This window comes from Oculina patagonica, chromosome 2 (genome assembly GCF_052425735.1).
Source record: "Oculina patagonica isolate OP01 chromosome 2, crgOcupat, whole genome shotgun sequence".
In the NCBI taxonomy this organism is placed as follows: Eukaryota; Metazoa; Cnidaria; class Anthozoa; order Scleractinia; family Oculinidae; genus Oculina; species Oculina patagonica.
This window is the reverse complement of record NC_135759.1, coordinates 26,778,951-26,795,302: the sequence shown is the minus strand read 5'-3', so window position 1 is coordinate 26,795,302 and position 16,352 is coordinate 26,778,951. Positions and strand designations below refer to the sequence as shown.

General features: G+C 36.6%; 2 protein-coding genes across 2 annotated transcripts in view; one reads left to right on the top strand and one right to left on the bottom strand.

Moving 5' to 3' along the window:
- Positions 1-16,352, bottom strand: part of LOC144642250 (uncharacterized) — a 54,881-nt gene that overhangs the window by 3,319 nt on the left and 35,210 nt on the right. The gene's annotated exons all lie outside the window — the stretch shown is intronic.
- LOC144638403 (EF-hand calcium-binding domain-containing protein 6-like) lies at positions 2,565-15,157 on the top strand. The gene is made up of 12 exons (XM_078497608.1): positions 2,565-2,765; positions 5,766-5,885; positions 6,129-6,235; positions 7,064-7,133; positions 7,411-7,547; positions 9,486-9,595; positions 12,743-12,864; positions 13,276-13,424; positions 14,151-14,261; positions 14,380-14,500; positions 14,636-14,806; positions 15,071-15,157. The coding sequence occupies exons 1-12, from the start codon at positions 2,565-2,567 to the stop codon at positions 15,155-15,157; spliced, it is 1,506 nt and encodes a 501-aa protein (XP_078353734.1).

Here is a 16,352-nt window from a genome sequence, read left to right as displayed (position 1 = left end):
AGAACACTTATTTGAGAAAGTGAATCAAACTTGGAAATGAAATATTGAAACACCCCTTCATTTTTTGTGTGGAGGTAGGTTACCTTCGGGGATGAACAAAAACGAGCATATTTTGATTGACAGATCTATTGTTGCCATGGTAACCGCACTTAGTCACGCAAGCCTCAGGTTCATGTTTTGAACTAGAATTTCACTCTCAAAATATAAAAATATACGAGTCTAGTTCTCTAATAAGTGTGAACCAAATCAAATGAAATCCCAGCACAAAGTAGAGTCATTCTTCTAGTTTATAAAAATTATCGTGAAATTATTTTGCGATTTATGAACAAGGACAAAACTGTCACTTTATCATAGTGTCTGTCGGCCATTTTGACAAGTGGGAAAACCAAGCACGACCAATTTCGCAATTTCTCACAAAGTGCTCAATTTCTTGAAACCAAATTAACAGCAGAATTAAAACGGTTATTGCAGTTTCTAAATATCATAAAATATTTTTGGGGAAAGTTGTATTTTTGCCATGGGCGTTCAATACATACAAGACAAATTACAACTGAGTTGTAAGATTGGCCATTTTGAGGGCCGCACAATTTCGCCTAAAATGGCGTAATAAAGATGAAGTCAGCTTTAAAATATTTTCTTTCACCTGGTATTTTACTTAAATATGACTAATACGGTTTTGGGCTCGCGAATTTGGTGAAAACTAAATTAACACAAAAGCCTACCTAGCAAGTTTTGGAAATTTCTTCAGGACGACTTGTCGCGAGTGTTTCGCCTCCGCTTCCTCCATTTTCTTGACCAAATTAGGCACAGCTACCAGCAAAAAGCCAAATCTAACAGTTTGCCACATTAAAATCCATTTTCCCTGCTTTTGGACCACAACTGATGATACATTATAATCGGCATGCTTGATAAACAAGAGTTCGCCATTTCACACTTCCCTGGTTTATATCGCTGGCCGAGTACCAAAATGCATTATACTGTCCATCCAGAGAGTTAAATAAACGCTTCGTGGTAACAGTACTCGGTAAATACGTGCCTGGGAATAATCCAGTCGAACATGCTTTGCTAAAATCGAAAGGTACGCGTTGATAGTGAAGCGAAGGACTTGGTGTTGACAAGGAATTGTACACCGGAAATGAGAGTAGCAAGACTGCTGACCGGATATACTTTCAAAATGTAACTTTTGGTTTTCTGTTTTGTTTGGTTTGATGACTTTAACCGTAACCTTTTAAATACACTTAAATGTTGCACAACCTTTAAATTGTTTCTGGATTTGTTTTTACTTGTTCATTTGTTGTTCGACATAAGTGATATAATTTAGTGCATGTTCCGATCTGTCACTAATGCACCAGTCATTTGAAATCCCCGACCCCCCCCCCCCCTCGGGCATGAGCGGGGCAAAAGCGGGGCTTTCACCTCAGATTCACTCCATTTTGGTCTCCCACTATGCGGGGGATGCGCCAGAAATCACGGTCTTTGCATCCCAGACCAGGGGATAAAGCGGGGCACTCACTCCATGGTCAGCGGTTTGCATTTTTGCGCCACATGGTAATTTCGCATACATTATTTATGTCCACTTGCTCAAGATGAATAAATTACCAATACTGAGTGAAATACAACTAAAAACTGTCCGCAAGATTTGAGAAAATTCCTTTTACGTTAAATGTTAGTTTGACAATAATAGCGCATTAAAGACGCTGGAGACATTAATTTATGATAGTTTAAGTTGCCGGAGTTAGAATACAATGTACCGGTAATAAGAAGTTTCTAGTTTTAGAGATCCATTAACAGAGAGCCAGCTGTTCAAAAAACACAGAGCATATTGTAATATCATCCTGCATTTCCATATAAAGTTGAGTTGGAAATTTCAAATAGTGGTCTTCTTCCTTGTCCATCGGGGATCCTTTGCAAATGTATTCCTAGCTGCTATGAAATATAATGTGTTCATTGCACGGCTACCAACGTTTTTATCATCCCTTACTGTCATCCCTTGTTGTGCTTGGCTATAACAAGTTTTCTACATGAATTACCATTTGTGTGGATCATATAAAGGGGTGGGGGAGTTCACCATTCACTTTTCTCCCAGGGGCCGGGGACTTCACTTGCTTTCACTTGCCAAAAAAGTGAATGCCCCGCTCATGCCAGAGGGGGGAGGCGGGGGTTTCAAATGACTGGTGCATAATCTGGGCGCAAGGGTACACATCAGAAATAACGAAGTTGGAATATTTAATCACCGCCTGCCAATTAGTAAAAAAGCAGTAAACTTGTCGAGCCACCTCTGCTTCTAAAAAATATTTTTATTCTCTACGTCGATTTTTTTTAATTAATTGTTACACGTATTTGGTGCTTTTCCCTTTTTTCTCTTTGATGGGGGAGTATCTGACGGGAAGTATATTTATCAACTTGTTCTGAAAAGAAAATTTGCATATTGGAGAGTGAGGTAAATAAACAGGTCAAGTCGAAACAGTAAACATGGCCGAAAGAGAGAGGCAGAGCTAGAGAATGAAGAAAGAGCAGAGATTATTCATCAGGTTGCTGAAGAAATATCTGCTTCGTTAGCAGCAATGGAAGTAGACGAGCAAGCTGTGTCCGAAGTGGAAAGCTGTTTAACCTACAAGAAAATGGCCTTGTGTTCCATGAACAAAGATCAACTCTGTGCAAAGCTTACACTGCCAAATCTGAAAAGCATATGCCGTAAGTACGGCGTTCAGGGCGTGTCTGGGGGCCGAAAGAAAGAGCCGTACGTCGACGCACTTTCCAGTTTCGTATCCACATGGCCATGTAATTTGCATAGAACATAGTGAATATTCTAGCATTTAGTTTAATCATTCCCCCACCGCGGAGCACTATAGATACGTGTCGCTGTGAAGGATGTAGCTTTCAGGCAATAGAGTATAGTAATCAACGAGTCTTATCTGACCTCTGGTAACATCATAGTGTAGTTAAAGTAATTACCTTAACAACTTCTGGTATTGCAGCTATAAGGGGCAGTCGTAGTTTAAAGAGAACAATAGGGGTCACGTGACCAAGACTTACCACACTACGGAGTGAGAGCTAGGGTTATGCTTAACCCATAATAGTACCTGGATTTGGGTTGCAGGTTTGTGGTTTATGGTTTAGGGTTAGGGTTGAGTTGTTGGGGTTAGGGTTAGATTTAGGCTCAGGGTTGCAGTTTGGGCCTGGGCTAGTCACGTGACAAGCACTCCTACCACACTGGATCACCTTAGTTGAAGTAAGTGTAGCCTTGTGACTGTATTGGACCTAAGTAAAGTTTCTGGTCAAGCTACAATTTCAAATTAAATTATTTACTCCCTCTTGCTTCGATTTTGTGCTGTGGTCTGATTTTTATTATTTGAGGGCTAGTGCCATGACCACCCTCCCCCCTAACTTCTTGCCCTGTGCTCAAGTTGACACAAACATTTGAAGAGGGACTAGTATTGATGAGCCTTGCATGTTTGAAGAGTCTCCAAACTCGAAAGATGAATTGACTGACAAAGAGTATTTTTGGTTAAAAGAATGCGACGCCTTTTCCAGTCTGTAACAAGTTTATCAGTATAAAAATAATCCTGCACAGTATTTTGGAGACGACCCAGAAAAGACGAGGTTTTTTAACTGTTGTTGTTGTTTAAGATTCAGCTAATAACAAAAACGGCGTAGCCTTTAACGAGGACAAGGACGTCGTTACGAAATATGCTAGTTTCTGACCGATGTATGCACCACTGTGTTTATTCTTGTGCAGCTGCGTCTGAAATGCAGATAACAGTCATGACACTCATCGTCAGTAAAATAAAGGTTCAACTTCTGTGGTACGATTGTATCTGGAAATTATATCTTCGTTGTTATTTTGTCGCTGTAAAACCATCCACCTCTAATACCAGATCGACAGACAAAATCCCATAGCCAAAAGAACCACGAGATATCCTAAACACACTTACATCCGGCGCAAAACCATTTGTATTGCGTTACATCCGGTCAGCAGTCGCGTCTCCTTTAGTTCCGGTGTGTTCGTTTAGACAACATTTCAGCAATCGAGCTCGCACTGCTCGATTTCAGCCAAAAGTATCACTCTTTGTTGTTCTCAGATAATACATTTACTAAGTACAGTGATTTATTTAGCTTTTTCGGTGGACTGTGCTTAACAGTTTTGGTAATCGACGGCAGAAATCACAAACATTCATCACGGATGTGTTTTTGCATGGCGGCCAGCTGTTGTTTATCGAGGCATGCGGATTAATGCAACATAACTTGTGGTCTGGAACGCAGACAAATGGATGTTGATGTGCCAAACTATTAGATTTGGCCTTTCTACTAGTTTCTGTGCTCAATTTGGTCAAGAACATGGAGGGAGCGGAGGCGAAACCCACGCGACAATTCGAGACAAGTCGTCCTGAAGAAATTGCCAAAACTTGCCAGGTAGGCTTTTGTATTAATTTAGATTTCACCAAATTCGCGAGCCCAAAACCGTATTAATCACATTTAAGTAAAATACCAGGTAAAAGAAAATATTTTAATGTTGACTTCATCTTTATTACGCCATTTTAGGCCAAATAGTGCGGCCATCAAAATGGCCAATCTTGCAACTTTTTGTAATTTGCCCTGTATGTATAGAACGCCCACGGCGAAAATATAACTTTCCCCAGAAATATTTTATGATATTTAGAAACTACAATAACCGTTTTAATTCTGCTGCTAATTTGGTTTCAAGAAATTGAGCACTTTGCAAGAAATTGCGAAATTGGTCGTGCTTGATTTTCCCACTTGTCAAAATGGCCGACAGACACTATGATAAAGTGACAGTTTTTTCCTTGTTCATAAATCGCAAAATAATTTTACGATAATTTTTATAAACTAGAAGAATGACTCTACTTTGTGCTGGGATTTCATTTGATTTGGTTTACACTTATTAGAGAACTAGACTCTTATATTTTTATATTTTGAGGGTGATTTCTTGACTCAAAACCTGAACCTGAGGCTTGCGTGACCAACTGCGGTTGCCATGGCAACAATAGATCTATCAATCAAAATATGCTTATTTTTGTTCATCCCCCAAGGTAACCTACCTCCACACCAAAAATGAAGGGGTGTTTCAATATTTCATTTCCAAGTTTGATTCACTTTCTCAAAGAAGTGTTCTTAAACTATGAAAGGCTGTGTTTTTTTAATTTAAATATAAGTGGTTTGAGTTTCGAATACATGCAGTGCTTTAATTTGGAGAATATATTTGGCACTGTATTCTGTACAATCTTTTCATTAGAAGGCAATTAACGTTGACTGTATTTTTTGAAATATATGTTCTTTTCTCCAGGCTTACACTGCATGTATGTACATTGATACATGTAAACTGAACATTGATCACTGTCAGTAGTGTTAGATACAAATAACAATGTATAGAGGATATTACATGGTTGCACAGAGATATAAAATTTATCTTCGAGTGTTCAAATCGATATCTCACGAGTGAGGGCAGGGAACGAGTGGGATATCGATTTGAACACAAACTTTTTCCGAAGATTTCCGAAGATTACCGAAGATTGCCGAGGAAGATCCGAAGATGTTTCGACTTAATATCGATTTACTTTTGCTCATTCGGCATTGAAACAGGGCAAACTTGTCAGAAAATGTTTCGAAATCGATATCTTCACATGTGAAGATAACATGCTATTTTCACGTGTGAAGATATGATTTTTTTTTTCACTGATGTCTATATAATAATTATACATATGTACTGCAATAATAATTAACGGTGTTCTTGTTTAATTTTCCAGGCATTCCAAACATTCGACGCAGAGAAGACTCGCACCATCACTCAGAGTGAATTCAAACGAGCTCTTGAGTCCTTCTGTATCCCTCTCACAGAAGACCAGTTTGACCAACTCATCAAAAAGGTGAAAAATTGAAAACAAACTTCATACACACATGCACACACTTGACATGGGTTCATTTCTCAGGATAAGCTATCCAACTGCATACTTTAATTAAGATTACCAGTATGTGATATCCAGTTGGAAATGCTGACATGTTAAATCGATTGCTAGCTTGAATGCAGACCTGTTGGGTGATTTTCAAAACTTAATATTATCTCATGACTGGTATTTTGACATCAGTTTGTTCTTTTTGGCTTGTACTAGGTTGGTACAAATAGAGATGGAACTATATCTTACTTGGAGTTCTTAGAAAAGTATCACCAGAGAGGAGGCACACCAGATGGCCTGCGACTGCTTGGTACCTTGCACAAGTAGGTTTAAAGCTGTTTGTTATTGTCCTTGCATTGTGGAGGAGAACAGGGGGTGGTAGCCGGGGAGAAAAGGGGTGGGAAGTGAGAGAACAGAGGGCAGGAAGCAGGAAGCAGGGTCCATAAAGTGGCGGGAACCGGGAGAAAACGAGTAAAATCTTGCAACATTTCGCAATAGATATGGGACAAAGAGGTCAAAGAATGGCTACAAAAAGGGGCGGGAGGCAGGAGTTAAAAATACGGGAAGCGGGAGTAAAATGCACGGGAGGTGGGAGGTTCAGGTCCCCCTGTCCCCCTCCACATCCAGTTTATGAAGGGATAGAAGCCACAAATGGAACAATAGGCATGCAATGCATGCAGAGGACTATAAACCTTTGGCCCTTTCTATGCTTTTCTGTCTAGTTTGATAAGTACTAGGTAATAATCAATTTTGTTTTTACAATACAGTTGTACATTTACAGTACACCTTTCCAGTAGGATACATCACTATCTAATTAACAATTTTTCTCATTGTGGGAATGATGACAGTGGAATCTCAATTTCTCAAACCTCAAAGGGAAACAAAAATTGGTTCCAGACATTGGGAAGTTAGAGAAATCAGGGGTAAAATTGTGGTGATTTAGTCGGCTGAGGAATAGCCTACAGGTGGATGCCATGTTTGGTTCAAGTAATCAGGAGATTTGAGAAATAGGGAACCAAATCCTTCCACTATAATGTGAACAGTACCAGATTCAGCTTATGCCATTGATTGCTATTACAAAATTTACTTGTTAAATATTTAATATAAATTAATATAAAATATTATAATTAATGTATTTTATTGTTGTGCAGATTTAACCAGACCAAATCTCCAAGAGATGTACTAGGCATGGATGAGATTGAGAATCAATTGAGAAGGAAGGTAAATAATTTACATGTAACTGAGCGTACAATGCAAAATTGGCACGTAGACCAATAACAACCTTACAAAACATTAACATTCTTCTAGGTGGAGACATTTTTTTATATACCTCAAGAAAGCCCAATAACTTATGGATCGTGACCAGTTGGTCTTAGGCAAAAGACAAAAACAAAACAAAGACATTCATTCATACAATTGAATTGTTGTGTTAGAGATGTCAGATATACAAATTTATGTACATTGTATGTATTTACATGTATGTTGTTCTTCTTTTTAGATGGGAGGCCAGCTGCAAAGTGTGATGAAGGCCTTAAGACTCTTTGATTACAACAGGGATGGTCAGATACAGAAACATGAGCTGCGGCGAGTCATTGAGAACTTCTGCTTCAGACTAACAGATGAACAGTTTAATAAGTAAGTTAAAAGTTTACATCTGTTTACCAGCATAAGGTTATGTCATTCTTCAGTTCTGAGAATTGTTCGTCAGGTAAAATCAATTTTATTTTAAGCAATAACAATGTCTACAGATGTTGTGGTTTAAAGTTATCTTTGGTTTAGAATTATGTTTCAAACCAGTAAATAATTTTTTTTTTATTGTCTCATATTCATTATCATATCTTAAAACAAAAGTAAATAGAAATTAAACTGGTTAGAAAAATTCTTAAGCCAAAGATTATAATTTAAACCACAACATACATGTATATATGGGCAATTCCATGTGAGAATGTAAAAAATCCAGATTTTTAAAAACTGATTGGACATAAAATCATACCCTGTACTGTATTGTTGACAAGTTATAGTACATAGAAAAATAAGTTTCAGTTCGCTTGTGATAGCAACGCATTCAGGGGGGTCTCCAAAGTAAGTGTTTATTTTTTAATAATAAACAATAGGTGAGAGACATTTTTTAACTTGCTTTATAAAATTTGGAAATGATTTGTGTCTACAAACAGTTATATCAGAAGAAATACCTCAAAGGAGTTAATACATAAAAAATATAAATTTCATCCTGAACTTTAAAAAAAAATAGTTATTAACAAAGTAAATTTTGTTACGGACGTTACGTAACGTCCGTAACGTTTACACAATCTTTTTCCATTCTTAAAACAACCATTTAAAAGATTTCAAAGATATTTCTGCCACAAAGCTAAATATTCTTTAGAAACACTTTGGTAAAAAGTGGTCCCTGAAAAACTGCAACATTTTCCAAAAAATGGTAACAAAACTTTGTTACGGACGTTACGTTACGGACGTTACAATTCTTGAAGCTTGTGATTTTGGATTATTTCTGCCACAGTTAAAGGCAATTTTGGATATGTGAATTCTCAAAGAAAGCAGTGTTTTAGAGAAGGAATGGATTATACCCACTGGAGTCCAGTATATGTCTGTGGGCTCAGATAGTTTGAGCATGCTTATGCTCAAGGCTGAATACTTTATGTAAAATGCATGTAGTGTCCTTTATACTGTGTTGGGACATTTCACAGCTTTAACATAAAGTACCAACCAGTTTGATTTATAAAATGTTAAATACAAGCCATTTTGAACTTTTATGTCCAAAAAAATGTGGCCATCATTACAAAATAACATAATAATTCACACAGTGTAACGTCCGTAACATTAGCTGTAACGTCCGTAACGTTAAAGTTCACATAGCATTGTATAATTGCGAAAGTGAGTTTAAATGAAATGAAGCTTTTTGGTTCACACGACTTCTATACTTCAAATATTTGGAGCAGTTCATGCAATAAGCCCTGACACTTCACAGGGATTTTCCATTAATACCAGTGCTCTTGCTCATGTGGTTGTTTTTTATGTAACGTCCGTAACGGTGTGTTTTTTGCTCTATTTTAACATATAGGCCAGTCAAGTGGAAAACTTTTTTAACTCAATTAATGCGTCAGTAGGCACAAACATGATAATCAATGTAACATTGGACAACCTCTTCCTATTCTTTGCCTGTGCTAGATTAAAGTTTCAAAAATGACTCTGAATGTAACGTCCGTAACTGTGGAAATGCCCATATAGAGACTATTCATTTCTAATATCAGTTGAAATATAGGTTGTTGGAAGAATGCAATAAGAAAATTGCTTATTGGCTTGTGTAAATTGAAAGACTAGTGCACTTTAGCCATATAAATTATAATATTTTAATTTATTTTCTGGTGAAACCAGTGGATTTCTTAATATGTAAAAAAGATGCCACAACTGTGCAATGAATTTTCATTTGTCACATGTGAAAATATGATTTTTTTTTTTTGAAAAAATTATAATACCTTGTATCCATTTTATAAGCCTGTCAAATGGTTTCCTACCTCTGTGATTTATTTTTTCTACCATCCATTATCTTTCTAGGTTGTGGTGTAAATATGACATGACACGTAATGGTCACACTCTAGAGTACATGGACTTTCTCAAACGACTCGGAGTTAATGCAAAGCCCAAGAATCAACTGAATAAAGCAGGTAAAAAGTTAAAATTAATGTTATTCTATGGTGATCAAATTGTTGTTGCTACATTTAATTTTACAAGCAACTCATTAAATAACTTTATTTCATTTTATTTAATTTAGTAATTTTTCAAGTCAATTTTGACTTGTGTTTGGCTAAATGTACATGTGTATCCTCTAGACAATGAATAATAATTAATTTTAGATAATATTCAGTATTCTTCTATTATAATAGTGTTCTGCCGAAGTTGTTTACCAGACTGAATTATTTCGAAAGGCAAGAAAACTGCTAATAAAAGTTGTTTGAATTTTTTTTATCAAAATTAATTATAAATTGTATGATTTTTGTACTAATACCTAAAAATCTTAAAACATTTTTCTGGCCACTTGTTGTCTTGACCTGTTCATGTACATTATCATTTGTCCTCCAACTGGTAAGTGTAGTTTTGAGAACAAGGTACAAAATTTCTTGTACATTTATCACTAGCTGCATGTACATGTAGTCTTTGGTTCAGCGATGTTTTGTTCATTGACAACAAAAGGACAAGAAAAGAACTCTGATCATTTCAAAATCTTTCTTAAAAGCACTGATTCACATTTGAACAAGTTATCATAAATCAAAAGTTTATTTTTCTTATTAATTATCTAGTAAATAAATGTATATTATGCCTAATAACAAAACATCTCAAGGTTACAAGGTTACAAGTGTTCTCTACCAAGAGATATCAGAGAACTTTTCGTTAAATCAACTATAATACCTCTGTTAGACTATGCAGATGTCACATGGGGAGACAAAGCCAATTTGACTCTTATGAAGAAAGTCCAAGTTCTGCAAAATTTAGCTGCCAAAATTGTGCTCGATATGCCAAGGCATTCATCTGCTACCGAGGCGCTCCAACAGCTTGGCTGGGATAATTTAATGGAAAGAAGAAGACTTCATAGATTAATTTTGTTTTTTAAGGCATTAAATGGCTTGATTGACTGGGATTTTAATTTTTATAGCTTTAAAGACATTCATAATTATAATACTCGTGGACGAAATGACATTTGTAGGCCCAAGTCATGTCGCTCCTGGGGCCAGAACCATTTTATTAATCAAGCTGCTCACGAATGGAACATTTTACCCGACAAAGCAAAAAGCGCATTTGACATTTTAACTTTTAAAAGACATATTAGAAGTATTTGATAAGTTTTTTAATTTCTTATATTCATTTTTTAAAATTTAACTTTTTCATCTTCTATTTTTAATATTCACTTTTTAACCATTTTTATCATATTTGTTATTTATTTTATGCAGGGCCCCACTGAAAACCACCTTTTTGTGACGTGGGCTCCCTGCTAAAATATCTTTATTATTATTATAGTGAATGTGATTAAATATTCATAGCCTTGAACACATGCAGGTGAATAGTGTAATTAAACTTGTAACCTTGAGATGTTTTGTTATTAGGCATAATATACATTTATTTACTAGATAATTAAATAAGAAAAATAAACTTTTGATTTATGATAACTTGTTCAAATGTGAATCATTTCTTTTAAGAAAGATTTTGAAATGATCAGAGTTCTTTTCAGTATAAAACAGATAGCACTGCTTCTAGAAGCAACATTTAATAACTGTTTTGGTAGTTCATTGTAAATTTAGCAAATTGTTTTCAATTGTTTTAATAACAAATTACTTACCTGCCCATTAAGGCTAAGTATAGCTTATAATTAAATATTTAACTTCTTCGGATTTGTTGCAAGTCATAACAAAAACCAAAAGTAACCAAATCTCCTTAGCAACAGTGACTTTAAATAATTTTGCATCATAGCTACCCGGCAGTAAAGGAACTGTGTGGGATGTTAATGTTTGAGTTCCAGTTAACTTGATACATTCTCAGTTAAATAATAACCGTTGTCAGCAGAACCATAACACAATGTACTTGGCTATGGAAACTCCTTTTAGACTCGGAATACAGCCGAGACGACCGAATCAAGGCTACGCAGTTGATAATTTGAAAAACACTTTCACATTCTACATGCCCAGAAAACGTCTTACTTCTCATATTACAAAAATTCACAAAAGGTCATGTACTTTCCCAAGTATCAGGAAAAATGCTCCTCTACGGCAAATTTTACTACAAGACCACTATAATGGGGAAATGCCATTTGTCTACTCATTAGAAGGAAAGAAAATTACTTGTGAAAGCAACAGAAGAACTCCAGAAAAACATCTTAACTTCAGCGATAGAACTCTGAGTATGTTTAATTAACTGACAGTGATACCGTAACTGAGCTGAATGCTTATTATATAACTTTTTGTTTGTTCAGTATAGTACCAGTGTTAAAATTGGTTCAGTTTACAATGCATAGGTTGTCTGTTTTTTTTTCTTTTTTCTAATATATATAACTGTGACTATCAAGTGTGTAGCTTGTTTCAGACAATATTTTATTTTTTCCGGATTATTTTTGAACTTGGTATAAATCAGTTTCTCATTCATGTTCTGAGATGTGTTATATTTTGTGATAGATTTAATTATCTACATGCATGTACAGCTGTAAAACTGTTGTAAAACTTAAAAAAAATCCATACATGTACAAATGTACATCTTACTCTGGAGCTTTAAACTGTGTTTTAATTTTCTGTATCATAGAGCGGTTTTCACTTGAGTGTCGAAAGTAATTTGCGTTTGCTTTGGTTTTGCGTTCACTACGCTTAGTGATTGGTTTAAAAATTTCGCGCCACTTTTTCGGCCAATCAGGAGTAAAACCAAAACCAATCGTGACTCGCTCGCGCACGTTTTCCCGCGCTTCGTGCCAGCTACATGTATTTGCTTCGAGTTTTGATTGGTTCACTCGATTGTCTGTGTCCTTTGGGATTGGCCAGAGTAATTACTTTGGTTTTGGTTTTACGACACTCAATTGAAAACTGCTCAAACAACAACAATCATCAATAGGGACACTTGTTAGTTTACAGTCTGGGCAAATAAATGTGAAGTGAATTAACTCCAAACATCAGTTCAGATATTCTTTCAAGACATTTAGCTTAGTTTGGAAATTCTCTGGTCATGCAGACAAAAAAGTGTCATCATTTGCCCTCCAACTGATATTTTTCAGTTTTTTGTAAAGGTACGTAAACTGGCATGTAGCTTCTTATTGATCACTAACTCTTGTTCCCAAGGTGAAGGTCAACAGATAGTGAAACTTGCTGCAGTAAACAGCAGACCAAGATCAAGTCATGAAAGAAAACAAAGTCCTCCAGTCCTGACAATAACAGAACTGGAGCATAAACTGAGGAAAAAGGTAAAAATTCTCTATGACTGTACAATATTGTCAGGGATTTTGCAATGAACACTTTCGTACAATTTTTAAGGTAAATGCAGTTACATGCAAGGCCAGGACTGAGGCATGTTGGAAGCCATTACAGTGATAGCGTTTACAGTGAGCATTTTGCGTGGGAGCTCATCTTCAAGGCTGTCCCCCTCCCTCCCTCTTTTTCCACTGTTTAATCAGTGTGATGGATGGCTGTCTCTCCTTCTGCATGGGGGCTCATGGCTGGGTTGCCAGGATTTCCCAGCCATGGGAGCAGTCTCCATCTAGGAGCTGGCTGTCAATAGTGGACGCTCCTGGATGTTAAAAAAAATAAACACAAAACGTACTGACTAACATGGCTGTAGCTGGTTAGATGACCTAATTTTAAATTCTTTTTTTCAGATGATTGAAAATCATGGCAACATTAGCCGTGCCTTTGTGGCATTTGACAGACGTGGAGATGGATTTATTACCTTGGACGAGCTTAAAAGAGTGTTATTCAACTTTGCCTTTCCCATGTCGGACAAGTTGTTTGTGGAGCTAATGGATAGGTATGAAAAACAAAATTACTGAGCTATTAGAAATGGGTTGTTCAAAGGGTGGATAAACATTCTCAGGGTTGTCGCTAAGCGCCGGCTGCTGGCGAAATTCGCCGGCTGGGAAAGAGGTCATCGTCGGCTGAATTTTGGCTGGCGAACACTCGATGGGAGGGGCGACCCCCTCCCATATCTACCCCCACGTCGGCTCTGCCGACAACAGAACGCACTTCGCGCCTTCTTTAGTCGCCTCAATTGTGAAGCTAACCGGCAGACAAATTTCTTAGCTACAACCCTGCATTCTATGCTATCCACTGGATAGTGATTTATCCGATGAATTGCATTATCCTCCTTTTGAACAACTGGGCCCGGTACAATAAATGTTTAATAGTAAATAAAGATGTGTGGTTATTTTTGCATTTAACTAATTCTCTTCCCGGATGGGATTCCAGCAGTCACTCCACTGCCCAGGTACATGTAACCTTCTAGAATTTTGTCAAGTTATCAATTATCCTAACAGTCTAATTGGCTAATGATCATGACGTATCACATAAATGTTGTTGTTCAATTTGAGAGTGCATCCCAAAGATGGATTGCATTAAATTAATGCAATCCATCTTTGGAATGCGCTCTGAGCCTACCTTCTGTGTCTATTTATTTTGGCATGTTATCATCTGAGTAAGAAATTTTCTGTAGTTCACTAAAAGACTTTAATAATTTTGTTTTGTTCATTAATTTCAGGTGTGGAATTCGTGCCAATCACAAGATATCTTATGAGCAGTTCCTTGAAAAGTTCCAGATGCCAGTGACGAAAGGAAATGGACAAACTATTCCAATCAAACCCAGCCACAAGTAAGTTGACCACTCAAATATTAGGACCTGTTTATCATTTGAGTTTACTAGTTATTAGAAAAAGAAAGCAAATGTGTTTGGTCTTATAATTTAGACTTGTTTGACTTTGCATTTGCAGATACAATCCAGTCCGTGAGGCAGAGCAAATGCCAACTACAGATGACATATGGAAACTACTTCACTCCAAGATCATGAACAGTTTTTCATCTGTGAAACAAGCATTTCTTGTGTTTGATGATGTAAGTGACTGTGCAGTCTAGTAGTTTTAATTTTAGAAATGTGTGATGGCCAGTATACCTTCAAATTTTGGCTTCTTTTGTAAATAGTGCTACATGCAGTGTGATAACAGCTTCGTTTTATTTCTTGTTTTGCAGAATAAAGATGGGCGAGTCACCAAACGTGACTTCAGACGTGTGCTGGAAAGCTTCTGCTTCCGTATGAGCCAGCAGCAGTTTCATGAATTGATGGCCAAGATTGATCCATACAATAAAGGCTTTGTGTCTTACTTGGATTTCCTGGACAGATTTGAGCAAAGAGAAACTGAGGTTGGTAGAGTTAAAGTTAGTTTTCAGCACCTACATATATCTTAAGAACTTTTCTTTGCCTCTGACTTGTTGCCTGCAAAACAAATTGAACGATATATTACAAAAATTGTTAAAATATTACAATGACTGTTACTTGGGGTACAGTTAAAGTCAAGTCATTAGTCAGACCAACTATTGATCTTGAAGATAAGCTGCACTCAAGATTCTGAATCCAGAGTTTGTGCAGAAAGCTTATCTCTTGTGCTTGTAACTTGTTCTTTTCAGGGCGCTCATCCTTGGCTGATATCAGATCATTCACCAAAAAGTGTTTCCCCACCTGCTGTCATGGCTTGGTCAACTGTAAGTTTCTAATAATTGTTATTTGAACACCGACAGTAAATGGTGTGAGCACATAACACTATAGATATAGAAAAGTTACCCTGGATGCATTTTAATAAGTGAAAGGCAAAACAGTTGTAGGTTCAGTTGTATTTGAAATTCTCCTTTAGACTTTAAAAAAGACCCAAAGATGATGAATCATTGAATTCTGGGTGACCAATCATCCAATTCTGGTTGTGTATGCGATTCGATTGATTCTTTTGAATACAAAACAAGAAAATTTAATTAATAACCTGGTTCCAGGGGCTTTCTTTTTTCTATTTCTCAGTTAATTTTGTACACATCTTAAAAAATCTCGATGATTTGGTAAGTGCAGAATGCAATATGGAACAATTGAAAGTATGATGTTTTATATATGTTCCTGTTTATTTGCTTTACTTTACTTTCGGAAAAACTGTTCACAGGCTACTTGTATTCTTTCCCAGGTGTTCCTTACGTTAATCTTTGCAAACGTAACACGACACTTTTGTTCATTTGTAACAAAATACTTTTGTTTTCCTTGAAAATGCCGTAACATGAAACTCTTGTTTTTTGTTTGTTTTACGGCGACATCGATGACATTTGTTTAATTTAATTAAGTTACGGTTTAAACTGCACGAAAGACGATTCTCAAAACTAAAGAACAAATCTAATCAAAAAACATCTTTTAGGATATTTGTTTCCTGGTTATCAGGTGTTCACGCCGAAAATCCCGGTGCAAGTTTTTGCATACCTAATTACGATTTACGAAAGCGCTGTGAAAGTCTCAAATTCTAATTTAACTAATTTGCGGTTTTTACTTGACGCCAAGAAGTCTGCAGGAAGCCTACCGCAAACACGCAATACAAGCGATGTTCTTGAGAGTTCCAGAAAATAACGTAGACTAAACTGCGCATGCGTTTGGCGTAAAGTACGTTGCCCTAGAACGTCGAGTAGTACCACAAGGAGAGCAAAGGGTTTTCTGAAACAAATATATAACTTTGAGATCTTCATATGAAAGAAACGTAGATGTGGTACAGGTTTTACCTAGGGGTACGGTCAGGTGCTCCCCACCCCCACTCCCTCCGCAAGGAATAATTAATTAATTGATATTAATTAATTAATTGGTGATTAAAAGTTTACACATTAGCGCGTTAGGGGTTTAGAAGACGACAGCCCACCAAACCATCACAAAAGTGCATTCTGCACT

What these genes read in the sequence shown, in the direction of transcription:
- LOC144638403 (XM_078497608.1), top strand. Translation starts at nt 2,565, where the DNA reads ATGGAAGTAGACGAGCAAGCTGTGTCCGAAGTGGAAAGCTGTTTAACC. An exon ending in AGAATCAATTGAGAAGGAAG is followed by an intron (nt 7,134 to 7,410) that starts GTAAATAATTTA and finishes TCTTCTTTTTAG; the next exon opens with ATGGGAGGCCAGCTGCAAAG. An exon ending in GAATCAACTGAATAAAGCAG is followed by an intron (nt 9,596 to 12,742) that starts GTAAAAAGTTAA and finishes CTTGTTCCCAAG; the next exon opens with GTGAAGGTCAACAGATAGTG.